Raw genomic sequence first — 18,618 nt, 5'->3', positions numbered from 1 at the left:
ATCTGCCCTCAACTGTATCAGAGCAATTCTACCCAAACCTTTTCACCCCTACAGTTTTCCATGTTCCAAAATTAGATACCTTCTCTCATCACAATTTAAAAAATAATGACCCTATAAAAGCTATAGTTCTCTCAGTACTGCCGATCAGATTCTTAAGACAAAAGAATCTGATTCAACTAAGTCATGCTAATATGTGAGTGACTAAACTACTTACACCATCAGAATCACTGGCACTTTTAAATCAAGATGCTGAAAGCTCAAAGAATTGTTGACCTGGATAAAAAGCTGAAGAAGAAATAAAATAATGTAATGTAAGGGAGGATATTTTGCTTCACCTGGATGGCTATGGAGGCAAGCCAGTTTTGGCTGGGAATCTCTTACCGAGGTTAAAATCCAGAATTATTTCTCCATCTAGATTTTTACTTTTCTCTAGCTTGTAACCCTGATGAGATCCTTAAATGGTTCCTACATCAGAGGAGCCTAGAGGTAAGGGCAGTACACTTCTGGGTCATTTCTAAGTCTGTTGATTTTATAGTGAGCACCACCTATATTTATAACAGATAGTGTTTTATTTGTAATTATCTCATCAACTCCTAAAAATAGATTTAATTGCCTTCTTGGTGAGCATGAGATTGAAAAAGTGGGAAATGCTTCTTTAATATACCAAAAATAAATTATCTGTTCTCTAAGCCTTTTTTCTCTCCTTTTACCATAACTCATTATCCTCCCGTCCTTGACTATTCTGTATTCCACTGAAATTAAGTTCCACTGCCTTCCTTTTATAAATCAGGAAAATTTTTTAAATTTTTAAGTAAAAGCAGTATCCACAAACATATCTAGCTCTTAGAAAATCAAAACATCCTTGGTGTACTTAGCCACACTAACTCGACAGGTTAGGTATAATATTTAAGCTAACAGTAATTTAAAAACTGTTAATTTTAAGCTAACAGTAATGTAAGTGCCTGATAAACCTCAAAACAGAGATAAGTATAAAGAAAATATGCTTTGCATCCTTACATGCAAAGTGTCTCTCCTAACTCAGTGAGTAACCTGGAAGAAAGCCATTAAATTCTTATAATACTTTAAAAGCAAAGAAAATAAATTCAGAACCATAGAAAACCTCTTCCAAAATATAAATTTTGTTGTAATAATACAATGAATAACATATAAGTTATTTAGGCAAATATAACTCACCCATTAACCTGGGTATGAAGCTGCAATATTTTGTCCTAATTATAGATCTCCCTAGTATCTTTGAGGACAAAGATACCATAGTTACCCTTGCTTCTCCCACAGCTATGTATCTTAAAGGTAAAAGATTGAGTTAATAACTATAACTTCACTGGAGGATTTCAATTAAGCATGCAGGGCTACAATACATCCACAACACTGCTAAACAAGGCTCTGTGTAATAGACAAACAAAAAATATAATTTTTTGCCCTAGCAATATTTTCAATCTAAAGGAGTATCTCCTGTTTCAAGAGGAAAAAAAAAAAGAATTTACATTAAAATGTTTTAACTTATATAAAAGGAACACATATTTATGAAGTAATGCAGATTCACAGAAGTATTCAAGTAATTACTAAAAAGATGCTACGACAGTAAAAGACAAAGCCTTCCCTGAATACAAAATAATGAATGAAGAAGGAAAGCGATGTGGTGAAGTAGCAGGGTGACAGGGATGAAAGGAAGGATTGGTGGCATAAGTGAAAATTCTAAAGTAAGAGTAACTCATCTAGGGTTGTAATTTATAGCTTTTAAAAAGTAAAAACCAGGCAGCATGGAGAGTTGAAAAGACCTGCTATATTAAATGGAGAAGGCAATGGCACCCCACTCCAGTATTCTTGCCTGGAAAATCCCATGGACGGAGGAGCCTTGTAGGCTGCAGTCCATGGGGTCACTAAGAGTCGGACACGACTCAGCGACTTCACTTTCACTTTTCACTTTAATGAATTGGAGAAGGAAATGGCAACCCACTCCAGCGTTCTTGCCTGGAGAATACCAGGGACGGGGGAGCCTGTTGGGCTGCCATCTACCGGGTCGCACAGAGTCAGACATGACTGAAGCGACTTAGCAGCAGCAGCAATATTAAAATTCCTATTGAAAAATTTCTCCAACAAAGATGTATGCTTAGTTATGGATGATCTTAGTGTGAGAGTTTAGCTACACAGACTTTCAACTTAACAGAACATATCTTTTATACCACATTGCTGCACAATATATCAAGTGAAATGGCTGAATAAAACATAAGGGAAATTAGCTATACTTAAATTCTCTTTAGTCAATCCTAAAGAAAATCAACCCTGACTATTCACTGAAAGGACTGATGCTGAAGCTGAAGCTCCGATACTTTGGCCACCTGATGCAAAGAGCCGACTTGTTAGAAAAGACCCTGATGCTGGGAAAAATTGAAGGCAAAAGGAGAAGAGGGCGGCAGAGGATGAGATGGTTAGACAGCATCACCAACTCAACAGCCATGAATCTGAGCACACTCTAACAGATAATGAAGCAAGGGAAGTTTGGGGTCCTGCAGTCCATGGGGTTGCAAAGAATTGGACACAACTCAGCAACTGAGTTCTGAGTAAGGCTTCCCTGGTGGCTCAGAGGTTAAAGTGTCTGCCACCAATACCGGAGACCTGGGTTTGATTCCTGGGTCGGGAAGATCCCCTGGAGAAGGAAATGGCAACCCACTCCAGTATTCTTGCCTGGAGAATCCCATGGACAGAGGAGCCTGGTAGGCTACAGTCCACAGGTCACAAAGAGTAGGACACGACTGACCGTTCACTTTCACTTTTCACTTTCAGCAACTGAACAACAACAAATTCTCTTTACTAGAGTCTGCAAATTATACTGCTTTGAAATTTTAAAAAAAAATCTGCATATCAACTTTGAAAATGAAGATACTTTTCTGTGGTGGAACCAAAGCCTGAAAAATATCACTGCAGTTCAAATATCCTTCTAATTTAAAAGGTAATTTTCTACACTTTGCTCAAAAACTTCCATACATATACTAGGTACAGTATACATTAGGCTCAGAACTCCGAAAGCTCTAATCAACATAAGCCAAAAACCTATCACATTTTGTTCAAGCTAAGAAAGATGTCTGAGATTAAATAACAGGAAAAATAAAAAACTAAAAGGATGAAGAATAATTCAAATGAAGAGTGAAGTACTTACCAATTTGGCCAGCCTTGACTTTAAAAGGAACATCCAATTCACTCTTCAGAAGAAAGAAAAAAAAAATTAAACAACATCTTAAACTATTAAGTGCCCCCAAATCATCTCTGTAGTAATTATTTAAATACACGATCATCTCTAAGGAAAAATAAAATTTTTACATCTGAGCAACTCATAAAGGATATGTTTCATAGGTGAAAAAATGTTTTTATTAACTTACAATTGACTTTTAAGAAAGAATTCATAAGAGAAGCAAAATATAAACAAGGATGATAGAAAAAGAGTTTATAGTTAAAGAACATTTCATTTTCCAAAAGATACTATTTCCATCATAAGGAAAAAAATTCTTTTTCTAAATCTTCAATCTCAGATTTTCCTAGAATAAATCATTAAACAAATAATCACTTCATCTGGTACCTGGTACCAAGTACCCAGCAACCAGGGTTTCAAAGAGCTTATCAAATTAACTGGGTAGTCAACATAGTAAAGAATCTGCCTGGAATACAGGAGATTCCGGGTTCAATCCCTGGTTTGGGAAGATCCCCTGGAGAAGGGAATGGCTACCCATTCCAGTATCCTGGCCTGGAGAATTCCATGGACAGAAGAGCCTGGTGGGCTACAGTTCATGGTGTTGCAAAGAGTCAGACAGGACTGAGCAACTAACATTTTTACTTTCAACATAGTTTATATTAAAAAAAAAAAAAAAAAAACTTACCAGAGCATTTTCTTTGATCTGTAGATTATCCAAGGCCACATTACCTTTAAAAAAAAAAGACAAAAATTATAAAGTTAATACACCAATTAGTATTAGTATACCCCATCTTAATGCAGCACCAACACTATGCTGAATGCTAAGAAGTAAGCAAAGCAAACTTCAAGAATTTAAGAAGCTAAGGCACAAAAGAGTTGTTCTATATACACAAGAAGTATTAGTTATGGCATACTTTAGGTGAGCCCAATGCAAAAGAAATCATAAAATATTTAAACTGGCTAACATTTAAATAGACAATGAGAAAGAAACTGATGCCTTTCAGACTAAAGAACTCTAGAACTGAAAATATCTATATATCCATCATTTTGAATGATGAAGCCAAAATCTTAAAAGAAGGAAATAAAGAGGTTACTATTAGAACAGATCAATTATCCTGTAACCCAGAATCTTTTCCTTAATCATAGGGTCAGTGAATAATTTCTATAAGAATACAGTGCTGGTCTTTTAAAACTTCAAAGATCCTATTCCCCAGTAATTGTTTATGCTTCTACTATTCTCTCATTAGTCCAACTTTTTAAAAGTTTATTCAGATATTAAGTTATAAAAACAAAAGCCATAATGACACTATTGCATGACTCAAATTTTAAACACTGCACCTATATGTTCATACAGAATAAGTAAATATTGTTTACATAAAAATATAAACCAAAAAAAGTTTTCATTTCATGTAAATTCTCTAAAGATTACTAAAATGCAAGTTCCAACATGAAATACAAGTATAAATTATTCAATCATGCATTTTCTTAATCACTCATGACACATTTCTGTTTTTGTTTTGCTTTTTCAAAAAATACTATGCTTCCTATGCTCTCTCAAAACATTTCTCAATCAAGCAGTTTCTTTCTGGTGGTATTCTAAAAAGTATATTCCTCTATTATGCCACTGTTAAGAGATTCGCTTTTCCCCAGATCTCAGATTTATTCAAGCAAACATTTATTAAGCACTTACTCCAAGTCATGTACTGGAAAGAGAGAGAACAAGCCTGCTGGTTGAGGAGAGCAAATTTCTAAAATTTGGTTAATACTCTATTGACATGCCAACAGAATAGTACATAAGATGCAAGGGAGGAACCACCTAGTTCTGCCAAGGGAGACTAAGAACTTCACACAAAAGTTCAAGCTAGAAGACTGAAGGAATATTTATTGGGTGGATAAGAAAAGAGAGCAAAGGGCTTCCCTGGTGGCTCCGCAGTAAAGAATCTGCCTGCCAATGCAGGAGACACAGGTTTGATTCCTGGGTCAGGAAGATCCCCCAGAGTAGGAAAGAGTAATCCATTCCAGTATACTTGCCTGGGAAATACCATGGACAGAGAAGCCTGGTGGGCTACAGTCCACCAGGCCGCATGAGTCAGACAGACACGACTTAAAACTAAACCACCACCACCAAGAAAAGAAGGCAACAGACATCTCGGAGTACGATGTATTTTAGAATGCACATGTGGTTTTTTGCAGGTGGATGTGAGGATGGGAGATAAAGCCAGAAAGGTTGACAGGAGTTAGGCTAACCAAGAGTCTTCGGAGTGAAAAGTTCAGACTGGTTACAAGAGAGAGATGAAATATGTACAACGAGGATGACAAAATCTGAGCTAGAACCATTATTCTATTGTTCTAAGAAATGGATCTGTCCAAATAATTTACCTAAAGATACAGCAATATTGGTTACAAAGCAGAAAGGACTGATGGCGGGGCGGGGGAGGGGGGAAGACCTAAAGAACTCCAAGTCCAAAAAGACAGCAAACATCATAATAACCTATAACAGAGCAACAAAATATAGACAGACATGGGAAACACACTCATAAAGCAGTGAGGTTTAAAACAATGGTAAGGAATGCCCAGCTTGATCTATATATTAAAATTACATATATGCACATATACATAGATAACAAACAACTCTAACACTAGACACCATAATAATCACAGCTGTTATTACCATATAATAAAGTTCATCTTCTTTATATATGCATATTGTAAATTTTCTATAATAAACTTAAAAGCTGCAAGAAAAGGAAAGTAGGAGGTAGAAGCCTCGCAAATGGGAAGAAAATACTACAGCATAATAACAGGAGGAAAATTTCTACAATATACTGAAGAAAAATTAAAACCTGAAGTAGGCAATAACTTCAGGGTCAAAGAGACAGATGAAAAAGTTATTTTGGGGCTAGAACTGACAAGATGTCATCACTGACCAAACATATGAATAAAAAAGTAGTCATGGAAAACTGACATGTATTTTGAGAATTAAGAAAAAAAAATCTTTAAAAAAAGTATTATATGAATAAAAATTACATAAAGTGGGAGAACATTCCTGGACTTAATTCTGTCAGATGACGAATTACAAAAAATTACAATTGGGAATTCTATGTGAGTCAAAAGAAGTAATGCGCACAGAAGCCAGTGCACATGTGAAGCCACACACACCAGTTTAACAAGACCTAACACCATGGGGTCGCACAAAGTCGGACACGACTGAGCGACTCCACTTTCACTTTTCACTTTCATGCATTGGAGAAGGAAATGGCAACCCACTCCAGTGTTCTTGCCTGGAGAATCCCAGGGACGGGGGAGCCTGGTGGGCTGCCGTCTCAGAGGTCGCACAGAGTCGGACACGACTGAGCGACTTCACTTTCACTTTTCACTTTCATGCATTGGAGAAGGAAATGGCAACCCACTCCAGTGTTCTTGCCTGGAGAATCCCAGGGACGGGGGAGCCTGGTGGGCTGCTGTCTATGGGGTCGCACAGAGTTGGACACGACCGAAGTGACTTAGCAGCAGCAGCAACACCTCTAGGGAGGCTTGTAAACTTGCTCATGAATTTTGCTTGTTCTTCCCCTTGATTTTCAACTAGAGGGTCAAGGGTCACCAGGAATGTTCTCAAGTAACCTGCAGTAGATATGAAGCATTTTCTAACAATTGTTAAAGCACTAATAAATGTAAAAATATAAGTGCTCTCATAAAAAGCACACTTTCTACCACAGTGGCACTGTGGTTCTTTAATGAAGTGATAGATGCTATTTAAGATGTGAAATAGTAAAGCTACCAATATGGCTAACAGAGCTAAACAAGTACATTTAGAAAGGCATATGAGAGAAAGGTAATAGTGTTTATTTCTGGGAGGCAGAATTAAGGATTTATTAATTCATGTTCCTCAGTATTTTCTAGTTTTTACAATAAACAGATATTACTTTTATGTTAATATTATTAAATTATAATATAAAATGGGGAAACAAGGTAAACTCTAATGTCAATGTCAATATGACCTTAATATGTTTTATCTAAATTCCTCCTATATTTACTATTTACTATCTACAGAAACATTAAAAAAAAGATCTATTTCTACTACTTAAGAGTCTAGCAATCAAATGCATATTTCCTCTCTGGAAAAAATGTAAATGTTATCTAACAAATAGTAACCATAACAGTGATAATAAGAATGATATATTCTATAAATTATTTGCACTGAAGGAGGAGTCACTACTCCTAACACAAAGAAAAGGGGAGGAACAGCAGCGTATTTCTGATTAACACCAGGGTGAAAGTGCATTCATTTATTCAACCGGTAGATGAGTGCCTTATCTAAGTAAGGCACTGTGCTCTTAGTGTACTCTCCCACTAAAATGCATGCTTTTCTGCAGATACAGAATATCAGCCTCTTTGTACTTAACTGACTGCTGAGGCAAAAGTTAAGATTTAGTTTTCCATCTCTATTCAAGATAATATAATTCTATATACATGCAAGGAACTTTAATAGCTATAATCAGATCACCCAGGGCTAAGAGCACAGAGGTCATAGGAAGTTCCTGAAAACCTAGAGGAAGGATAAATATTTGTGTCTAATCTTTAACAACCCCCTCCAAAAAAGGGAGGAAAGAAAGACTAATAATTGGAGATGGATAAACTTAACTCTGCCAGCGAGGAAGGCACTAAAGCCAATCCCACAATCAAGTGTGTCTAAGCCCACAAATTTCTAAGGAGACCAAGGTGAGAAAGAAGAAAAGAGGCTCTGTGAAGTGATTGCCTTCTATGATGGACTGCCAAGTCTGAAGGATGACAGCAAAAGTTAGTCTGGCTTCAGAAGACAAGGTTTCTGATTTTGATCCTATATGATAAAAGTAAATGATGGCCCACAAGCTACCCAGGCCTCTCAATGCACTATATGATGAAAGAAATGAAAGTAAATCATGAATAAACAAATGTATGTGACTAGAGTGTCACATATAAACTTTCAAAGCTAATCTTGAAGGATATTTTAAAGAAGCATCTTAAAAGAGTAAATCCTCAATCAAAATTTAATTTAATCTTTATGAATGAACCAGAGGAGGGAAATGAAAGTAAATCCATTAAATTAGCAAATGAAACCAAGGAGGCAGAGTTGGAGCCAGCTCAGAAAAATTTCAAAAGAAAAAGAAAAGACCGCTAAATTATACAAAATAACAAAGTTGGTACATTTGTGAATAAAAATCAAATGCCACTGATATAATGTGGAGCAAGTTTGCCTCAGTCCAAGAATACCTTTTAAAACACATAATGGCCTACAGAATAAATGTAAGAAATTCAGTGCTGATGCTAAATACCTCCAGTCTGAAATAATCTGAATTTTCACAGAAGTTTCACTACACTATTCTTATGGCACTTAACACTCAGGTATATAAATCCCCCACCTAACTTCAAACTCATTGATTCTCCTCATAGAAGGTACTCAGAAAACACTGACTCAGTTAATTAGAATGCCTGTGTGTGTTTTAGTCGCGCAGTTGTGTCCAACCTTTGCAACCCCATGGACTGTAGCCCACCAGGCTCCTCGGTCCATGGGATTTCCCAGGCAAGAACACTGGAGTGGGTTGCCATTTGTACTGAAATAGAAATGACTACATTAAGAACATAAATCTTTCTATGTTATTGATAGAAAACACTCTCAGATCTACTACATTACTTGATCCTCACAGCCTCCTGGATGTAAAAGGAGGCAGGATGTAAAAACAAATCAGGGTTTAGAGGTTAAATGATTGGCCTAAGAACACTATGTGAACATAGTAAGTGGTGCAGCCAGGGCTCAAATCTCCTGATGCCCCAGGCTGTATTAAAAACATTACACGATCTTCCAAAGAGCACAGATAGCTTAGAGAATCTGATAATTCTGTCCTCCTTGGGGAAAAAAAAAAGCCATGTAAGAACTGGACCCCGCACTGAGAGGTCTGGATAGCTGGTGGGCCATTTTTGGTTTTTGCTTTTTAAAAGAATTTCTTTAGAAACCCAAAACCAAAAAGGGTAACTAAAATCAGTATTACTAGCAAAGATATAACCAGAAAGGAAAGGAAAGTCAAGCTTTATGTTAAGAAAAAGAAATGTGTCTCCGTGGGAAACACAGAAGCAGGAGACAGCATTGCAAAGGGTCATTTTAGTACTTTTTAAAAATCTACATTTTTCTAAAAACAAAAGAAACTCATAAGTTATGATTTAGAACGTTTTAGGATCATGAAGACCTTAAAACCTAATCTGCTTTCACTTTATACATGAAGAAATCTTTTAAAGAGACTGGGTGGTTTATGCAAGGTTATACAATTAATATGTAGTAGCTTCCCAGGCGGAGAAGGCAATGGCACCCCACTCCAGTACTCTTGCCTGGAAAATCCCATGGACAGAGGAGCCCGGGAGGCTGCAGTCCATGGGGTCGCAAAGAGTCGGACACAACTGAGTGACTTCACTTTCAATTTTCACTTTCATGCATTGGAGAAGGAAATGGCAACCCACTCCAGTGTTCTTGCCTGGAGAATCCCAGGGACGGGGGAGCCTAGTGGGCTGCCGTCTATGGGGTCGCACAGAGTCGGACACGACTGAAGCGACTTAGCAGCAGCAGCAGCTTCCCAGGTGGCTCAGAGGTAAATAACCTGCCCACCAATGCAGGCGATGCCTGCCAAGCAGGAACTGCAGGTTCGATCCCTGGGTCAGGAAGATCCCCTGAAAAGGAAATGGCAACCCACTCCAATATTCTTGCCTGGGAAATACCATGGACAGAGGAGCCTGGCAGGCTACAGTCCAAGGGGTGGCAAAGAGTCACATGACTTAGTAACTAAACAGCAACAGCAGTAGTGCTTAGAATAGAATCTATGTCTCCCGACTCCCTGGTCAATGTTCTTAATATAAAACACACAGACAAATACAAAACTGGGATTAAAAACAAAAAATCAACCAATAAACAAAAATGCCCTCATCCAGGGAACTAGCTTTGCATATTATAAAATGGTGAAAAAAGAATATGTGGTGCTATGCACTTTTTATTTAAGATTTCCTTTGCTTATCTGTAACATAAACTCATTATTTATTTGAAAGTATATATAAATATTCAAACACATTCATTTCCCAAGGACGTGAGCTAAAGTAAGCGAAAGTGTTAGTCACTCATTCGTGTCCAACTCTTTACGATCACATGGCTCCTCTATCCATGGAATTCTCCAGGCAGGAATACTGGAATGGGTAGCCATTCCCTTCTCGAGGAGATCTTCCCAACCCAGGGATCAAACTTGGGTCTTCTGCATTGCAGGTAGATTCTTTACCATCTGAGCCACCAGGGAAGCCCTAAGCTAAAGTAAATGAATGAACATTTCTAAAATAAATCAAATTATTTTGATAACTATTGCTTTAGTAAAAATACTTAATAAAATATTATATCAACTCATTTCAGTTGAATCCAGCTATTTAACCCAAATTATCTCATCTAGAGTCCTTTTAATAGGAGTTCACAGTAACTTTGTCTTGGGAGGGGAAGCTGGGGGAAGGAGAAGAAACAACTGACTCTCACTCTTCCATTTCCCTATGGAAACAGGAAGTCTCAGCAAAGAAAGCTGGAAAGCTGCCATGTCACCACTGAACTTTCTCCTTTTCAAATACATTTCAGGGCTCTCGTAAGAGTAAGTAGTGTGGCAGAGCCCCTTTGCAGAATGGTTACCCAAGTACCAACTTCCAGCTCTATTTGTAGAAAGGGGTGGTTTTAATTTATCATACTATTCAAATTTGTGGAAAGTTGTTTTTAATAAAATTTTAAAGCATTGTTTTAAATAATGATATTTAAATACCTAAGTATGTTACGATATTGAACTTTTTTGTTTACATGTGACAGGACAAGCTAATGAGAAGTGTGGCTTTCACTAGGCTCAGTAGTTCACTAGGCTAAGTGTTGGCTGGGAGGAGAGAAATAAAATTCCTCAACAGGTTTAGAAATGCTTAAATATTGCTATGTTTTATGGATTAAGGTTAGAAAGAAGCAAAGAGGCCTGTTTTTTCAAGCTGCCTTTCAGCTACCTGTTAAGACAATGTAATATATAGATTTGGATTTGCAAATATCAGCATGAGGCTGGAACTTCATTCTTCCTGCCATACTTCATGACTGTGAATCTGCTCACCAGTAGTGAGTGAAGAACAAAAAGGTAAACATGATTTGACTATCATTTCTCTCCATGAATGCAGGGCAAGTGGGAGTACTTAATGAATGAGTATACATGGATCTGGCCTTGTTCAAGTCACTAAAGTTCAAAGCCGGAAGAAACGACCTTGCCTCGCCTTCTCATTTACAGATACGAAGCTAGTAGTCACTGGGCAGTGACTTGCTAAAAATCAGTGAACCAGGCAGTACTGGACATGTAATTAGATCCCATGTTTCCTCCTCCCTTATGCTGCTCAGCTCAGAACATCTGGCAGCTGACAGGAAAGTGTCAAGGGCAGAGTGAAGGACAATAGAGTAATCAGAGTTAAAACTCTGAGGGTACTCCACCTGGCTCCTACTCCTACTGGTGGCCAGCAGGTCACCACAGCCATCTCCTACATCCAACTCTTCACAGCCTCTGTATATTCTACCTATCAAATGAAAGCAAGAGCAGCAGAATTCTGAATGGAGATTTTCTGATGACTTTTCATGGCAAGTCACCTTGAAAAATCAAACTGAAAAAGGTTCTACATTGCCACAATCTTGCCTAAACCAAACTGCAAAAGATCTGGTGTTTCAACATACCTTTTCAAATATGTTACTCTTAAAACAATTAAATTCTGGACATGCCTCAAATAGCTAAAGGCTGTGCAACTTATCTCCTGGTACCAGTTTATGGGTAACAAAACGTAGACAAACCTTCCCACCTACATAGGCAGCAACATGCCCACCAGGCACTTTTCTGAACCTTTGAAAATCGGACTTACAAAATACCTGGCAGGTGGTATAAGTTCTCTAAGTGTAAACTCAAATGGAAATAGTTTTTTTTCTTTTAAGAACAATCTTTGGAAATGTGGTATTAGCTCTCTACACAAAATTATTACACTGAAGAATGTGAAAACCTTAAAGGTCATACTTATGAAAATATAGGCATAGCTCATTTTACTGCACTTCACTTTACTGAGCTTCACAGATACTGTTTTTTTACAAATTTTTTACACGTTGAAGGTCTGTGGCAACCCTGTCAAGCAAGCCTACTGGTGCCATTTTTCCAACAGTATTTACTCACTTCATGTCTCTGTGTCACATTTTGGTAATTCTTGCAATCTATCAAATTTTTCATTATTATTATATTTGCTATAGTGATCAGTGATTTCTGATGTACCTACTGCAAAAAAGATCATGACTCACTAAAGGCTCAGATAATGGGTAGCATTTTTTAGCAATAAAGTATTTTAAATTAAGTATGTACATTTTTTGACATAATGCTATTGTACACTTGAAAGACTACTAAGGTATGTTCCAAATTAACGTTAATAAGCACTAGAAAACCAGAAAGTTCATGTGATTTGCTTTATTTTGATATTCACTTTATTGCAGTGGTCTGGAACCAAACTCTCAATATTTCTCAAGGTATTCGTATAAAATAAAACAAGCAGGCTGGTTTCCATCATTCAACTAGGTTTGTGTATCATCACCATTACTATCAGTATTAACAATTTACCAATTAGAATCACAAAAACTTTTCACATGATTTACCTTACAAATAGTGTTATTTCCGCATTTTAAAAGGGAGATAAGTAAACTAAGGCTTAAAGAATTTAAATGTTTCTCCTATATCCCACAGCTAGTAAATAAGTTTTCATTTCTCCACCACAGCAAGAATTTTTTAAAAATCATTATGTGTAAATCACTTTTAAAATTACAGAGGAACTGCTGGGCATTTAAAAAAAATCTTTATAAGAATAAAAACGGAGATGACAAAGCCTTTATGTGTGTGTGTGTTGCAATTTAAGGTAATATTCACAATAAACTTTCAGATTCTAGGCCTTCCAATAATTCTCCCCATCTTTCTCACTCTAATTTTTTGTTTCTTGTGGATTTCATTGGGAATGCCTGTATATGTATGAATATTTGCACAGAAAATTTTTCAAATTATATCAACACACCATTTTGATTTCTAAAAGTCCTTCCTGATACCATCCAAGCAAAGATTATGCATTTTTACTGACATGCTACCAAGTCACTTCTTAAAACTTCTGTTTCTTTCTTAAGTTAAAAATTTCATGAAGCATATAATTCCTCCAAGTACCTTTTAATTTTCTACTACAACCTATTCAGCACCAGAAGGTCTACTATAAATGCAAAATACAATTTCAATATTCCCCTTAGACTAGGGTTTCTCAACCAACATTTTGGGCTGAGTACTACAGTCCATGGGGGTCACAAAGTGTCGGATATGACTTAGTGACTAAACAACAACAACTTTTTGCTGTGGGGAGCTGTCCTGAGCATTTAGAACATAACAGTCTTTAGGGGTTCACCCAGGAAATACCAAAAGCACACATCTCCCCACAGCATGACAATCAAAAGTGTCTCAGATATGCAAATGTTCTCTTGGAAGCAAAGTCATTCCTGGTTGAAAACCATTGCCATAGATTAGTCAAAGAAGTATCAATTTATCCCTTGTTTGGAAAGAATAGTAGATCAGCTGTGCGAAATGTTTGCAGATGGAATTCTTCCCTTTCTCAACATATGAAAATTTAAGAAAAAAACTAAAAGGTCAAACTCTGTGACTCATAAATCTTATCTGCTAAACCAGTTTTCAAGTAATTATTATATAAAATTTTAAATTCTTTATAAAGCTTGTCAATGTTAAAGATCTCATAAATATCAGCTGTTTTCTTAATAATAACTTAATAATCTCATTTGTTTTACTATAAAAAGTGTAAGATAAATTTATTCAAAGAACAGAAATCACCAGCTCACAGTTTTGCCTATTTTAATGAGAGAATTAGTATTATAAACAAAATATTTAAGCAATAGCTGTAAAAGCTCATAACTTATTGCTTTCTTTATGCTTATCACAAAAACAAAAGGCAGCAAAACTTTATACGAGTTTAGCTGTGGTCTGATAAACCTGAATGGACTTCCATCAGAGGCATTTCCTAAAAGAAATGGGTTTATTTGCTCAGGGCCTGTTATAAAGTTGATGCTGGCCATGGGCATAACGCACAAGTACCAAGTCACTTCAGTTGTGTCTGACTCTGTGTGACTCTATGGGCTGTAGCCTGCAAGGCTCCTCTGTCCATGGGGTTCTCCAGGCAAGAATACTGGAGTGGATAGCCATTCCTTTCTCCAAGGGATCTTTCCCACCCAGGGATGAAACCTGGGTCTCCCACATCATAGGCCAACTCTTTACCATCTGAGCCACCATGGAAGCTCAAAAAGAAATGGAATAAATTCTAATGGTATATTTTATTTAACCCAATATATTCAAATATTATTTTACCACATGATCAATATAAAAAACTGCTGAGATATTACACTTTCTCCTATTGAGTATTTTCAAAACTTGCTGTGTACTTTATACATCTAGCACAATTTATTTTGCACTAACTACACTGGAAATGTTCTTATAGTGGCCATGAACCGAACATCCATTTGAGTACTACTTCAGATTTCCCTTCAAAGCTGACAAAATTCCCAAAACTCTTCTGTAGAGTGAGGAAGTATCCCCAGTGTCCCCAGAGCTTTTCAGGTAAATGGTGCAAATAAGCTTTCTGAAGATGGAGAAGCACACTACGGTCTACTTCTATACACAGCCTCTAGGATAGAAGCGTTGGTGTCAATTCTTCAGTGTGCAACCAGTTCAGTTCAGTCGCTCAGTCGTGTCCGACTCTTTGCGACCCCATGGAACCGCAGCGCGCCAGGCCTCCCTATCCATCACCAACTCCCGGAGTCACCTAATTAATGATGATGTAGCTCGTGGCTTGAATTTCTCTCTGTTGCTCCAAAACAAAACTGAAACTCCTCTTCTTAAGAGGAAAATCAATCCTAAGGGAAGTAGTCACTTTCTCAGTAGCTAAGAGTATTATGAGTTAAGAATTTCTACCGAAGAGCCTTTCCTAATGATCTTCCCCTACTTGCCAATCGTTTCCCAAACCCTTTAGGGAAAAGCCAGTTCCTGACAGGGATCAACCGCCAGAAAAGATAACTGCGAAACACAATTTCCTGTTTCTCCTTCCTTGATGCCACTTGGGCGTGTGTGACCACGCAGCCAGCCTCGCTCCACCTGGAGTGAGAACAGGAAGGGTTCTGTGGAGTCGAAGGGGCCAGGCCGAGGGCAGGCAGAGGTCCCCCCAGGTGGGCAGATGTGACCGGGCAGGGACTTCGGACTCAGGGACAAGAAAGCTGGGAATCTCCGCGGGACGGGCTTGATCCAACCGCCCCTCTCCAGACCCTGCGAGCACCCAGGACCCCGTGGCGGTGGAGGCGGGCACAGGCCTCCCCACGCCCTGCACCTGCGGCCCAGGGAGGGGGCCCCACCGAGTGCCCTCCCCGGAGGCGGAGCCTCAGACGGCAAAAGGAACTCGGCCGGGGCTGGAGCCGGGAGGGGAGCAGCCTGCGGCTGGGGCCCCATGGCCAGCGTCTGCAACCCCCAGCAACCCGCGGCCGCGCCCTCTCGCTTACCGCCCCAGATCCCCAGCTTCAGCTGGGACTTGTTCAGGTTCTCCACATAGTCCCCCAGGAAGCGGTTCAGCAGGTCCGCGACCACCGACTCCAGCACCATGGTGGGACCCAGGCACAGGAGAGGGAGGAGCCGGAACCGACCGGCGCAGCTGAGGGCGGCGACCAGCGCTGCGAATGACAGCCCCCCCGGGCGCCGACCCGCCCCCGCGCCGCGCTGCACCGCGCGTGATTGGGCTGTGCGCAGGCGCGCCACAGCGCCGCCGCCGATGCTGCTGCTGTTGTTGCTGCTGCTGGTTCTGCTCCTCCCGCCTCCCGGAGCTGGAGCTTCGGGGGCGCGTCGCAAACTCGTGACCCCCCTGGCCGCAGGCCGCCAGGGCACCTGACAGCGGGCGGAGCGGCGGCGAAGCTGCTTTGTGGCTTGCCTCAGCGGCCAGCACCAGAGGAAAGAGTTGTTAGAGAAAGAAAAGGGAGGCAGGAGTTGCTGAGCACGGGTACATCTTTGACCGTCTCTCTGCTTCCTCTGAGTCTCTTTCTTTTGCCTTGAGGACCGTAAGGCTCCGTCGTCCGGGTGGGAAGCATCGGCGCCGGAGCCGACCGAATGGCTACCCGGCGCTTCCCAGGCCTCCAGTCCACACTGAGCAGCCTCATAAGTAACCATCCGTTCAGGAGGGGAAAATAGGAGACCCTGCACCCTAGTTCTGCTACAGCCGCACCTGGCACCAGCTCCCTGAGGCAAAACACACTTCAGTAATTTGCAAGTGAGAGGAGGGGAAACAGAACTGCATCATAAGATGGCAGAATGGGAGCTCAGTATGCATTTCGTTAACTCGTTCTTTTACTCCCTTCTGTGCCTGATTGGCTCTTAGTTAATTCAGGAGTCACTTCTTAATTACATACTAAGTTAAGGAAATAAAGAACAAAACGACGTAGTACTTGCTTTTTTTTCCCTTTAATTGTAGGTTAGCTGTTAACTTCATCTCTTTTAATCATTGAACTATTTCTGGTGTGCCAAGACTTTTTGAAAGTGAGACTTTTATAATTCAAGGCTTTTAGTAAAATTTAGCCACTCGTTGACAAGCCAATTCTCTTAAGAGAACAGGACATTTTTTAAAATTTATGAAAAAGAAAATACCGTTGAGATAGTTTGCAAACATAAACCTGAGGATAATGAGATTATTTGTGGTCACATGTTTATTAAATGCTTCGCTGCACATGTCTGAAAAACTATGTGTGAATTGCTCTTAAACAACTTCTATGGACATTGTGTAACCCCCAGATTCAAATGTTGAAATTCTTTTTATTTAATTGAAAGAGAATTGCTTTACAGAATTTTGTTGTTTTCTGTCAAACATCAAAACATGCAAATATTGAAATTCTAACCTCTACTGTCAGAGTATTAGGAAGTGGGGCCTTTGGAAGGTAACTAGGTCATTAGTTAATTAAGTAGAGCCCTCATGGATGGGATTAGTACCCCTATGAAAGAGAACCCAGAGAGTTCCCTCACCCCTTCTGCCATGTGAAGATACAGCAAGAAGACTGACATCTATGAACCAGGAAGTAGGGCCTCACTAGACTGAATCAACTGGCACCTTGATCTTGAACTTCCTGACTTCAAGAACTGTGAAAATTGTATTATTTTTAAACCACTCAGCCTGTTGTATTCTGTAATAGCAGCCTGAACAGACTAATAAGAGGATCGAAAAGAAAAATCATTCCTTAAATACAAAGTTCACCGGAGAAAAAAGTCAAAATATCTAGAATTGGTGTTATATAAAATGGATGTAAAAGAAAAGAATCCACACTAAGCAGTACTAATGCTATCAATAACCACCTTCATCCCTCACTCCAGCCCACAGAAAATAAAACATTAACCATTTGTTTTTCCTAGCTTAGTCACCCTGACAAAATACCTAGGATGTATTTTGAAGCACTTCATACTTCATTCCTTTACATCCACAACCAATTAACAGCCAAACATGTCTCTTCTGCTTTTGCATATTTCCTAAATTCTCTTTATATATCATCCAAACTATGCAATCACCCGCTAACCTGTGCCAAACTTGTTTTTAATCTGCTCCCAACCACCCCTCTCCCCTTGTACATACACACCAACTATGCACTAGACAGAATGAAAAAAAAGATGTATAGATATATCCATACAGATATCCATACATTGTTACTGAAATAGGCGTGCACCAGAAAAAGTTGAGAAACCAAAAAATGCAAGGATATATGAATAACTGTACAAGAGGATAAAAGAGATGTCACAAGCCGAAGAGTGTGGTCAAGGAAATGGAACAGAAGGGGAAATTTGCTGGGAGAAGTGGGAAATACTAATCCTTGCGTAACAATAACTTCTTATACTTTTATGGTACTTTACACTTTTGAAGGAATGTAACATAATGCATATGCCTACCTTCATAAGCATGATTCCATTTTATTAATACTTCTGCAGCTGTACCTCATGAGCTATCATTTCAGTATTATGCCAAGGTATACATTTTCAAGTAATCCTCACAAAAGATCTGCGAGACAAGTAATGCAGATAATAGTACTGTCTTCATTTATAGGAAAATTAAAGTCAGTGATTTACGTAAAATTAAATGATTTACATAAAACTACACAACAAGTATTTCTTTCCCTTAGCTCCCTGAGCACTGCCACTTTTTCTCTTTTAATAAGTAGAGTCAAATCACCACTAGGCTAGTAATAATTCTCAGAGATCTTATTTTGAAAGGGTACTGACAGAATGGAAAATCTCAGAGTAGAAAAATTCAGC

At 38.9% G+C, this 18,618-nt stretch overlaps 1 protein-coding gene across 5 annotated transcripts in view; it reads right to left on the bottom strand.

Annotated features, from left to right (window-relative positions):
* The window catches only part of VPS13C (vacuolar protein sorting 13 homolog C), a 181,570-nt gene extending 165,554 nt beyond the window's left edge, over positions 1 to 16,016 (bottom strand). For 3 of the 5 annotated variants that reach the window (XM_027553847.1, XM_027553848.1, XM_027553849.1), the window contains exons 1-3: positions 15,840 to 15,939; positions 3,894 to 3,937; positions 3,179 to 3,221 (exon numbers count right to left, since the gene is read on the bottom strand). In XM_027553847.1, the coding sequence (XP_027409648.1) occupies positions 3,179 to 3,221; positions 3,894 to 3,937; positions 15,840 to 15,939 (187 nt within the window). Of the gene's footprint in view, positions 1 to 3,178; positions 3,222 to 3,893; positions 3,938 to 15,839 lie in introns of all 5 variants that reach the window. The other 2 variants (XM_027553850.1, XM_027553846.1) reach the window with 2 other exon arrangements.
* Between the last annotated feature and the right edge of the window lie 2,602 nt (positions 16,017 to 18,618).

Source organism: Bos indicus x Bos taurus, chromosome 10, assembly GCF_003369695.1.
Source record: "Bos indicus x Bos taurus breed Angus x Brahman F1 hybrid chromosome 10, Bos_hybrid_MaternalHap_v2.0, whole genome shotgun sequence".
NCBI classification, from domain to species: Eukaryota; Metazoa; Chordata; class Mammalia; order Artiodactyla; family Bovidae; genus Bos; species Bos indicus x Bos taurus.
This window is presented reverse-complemented; position numbering and strand designations above follow the sequence as displayed.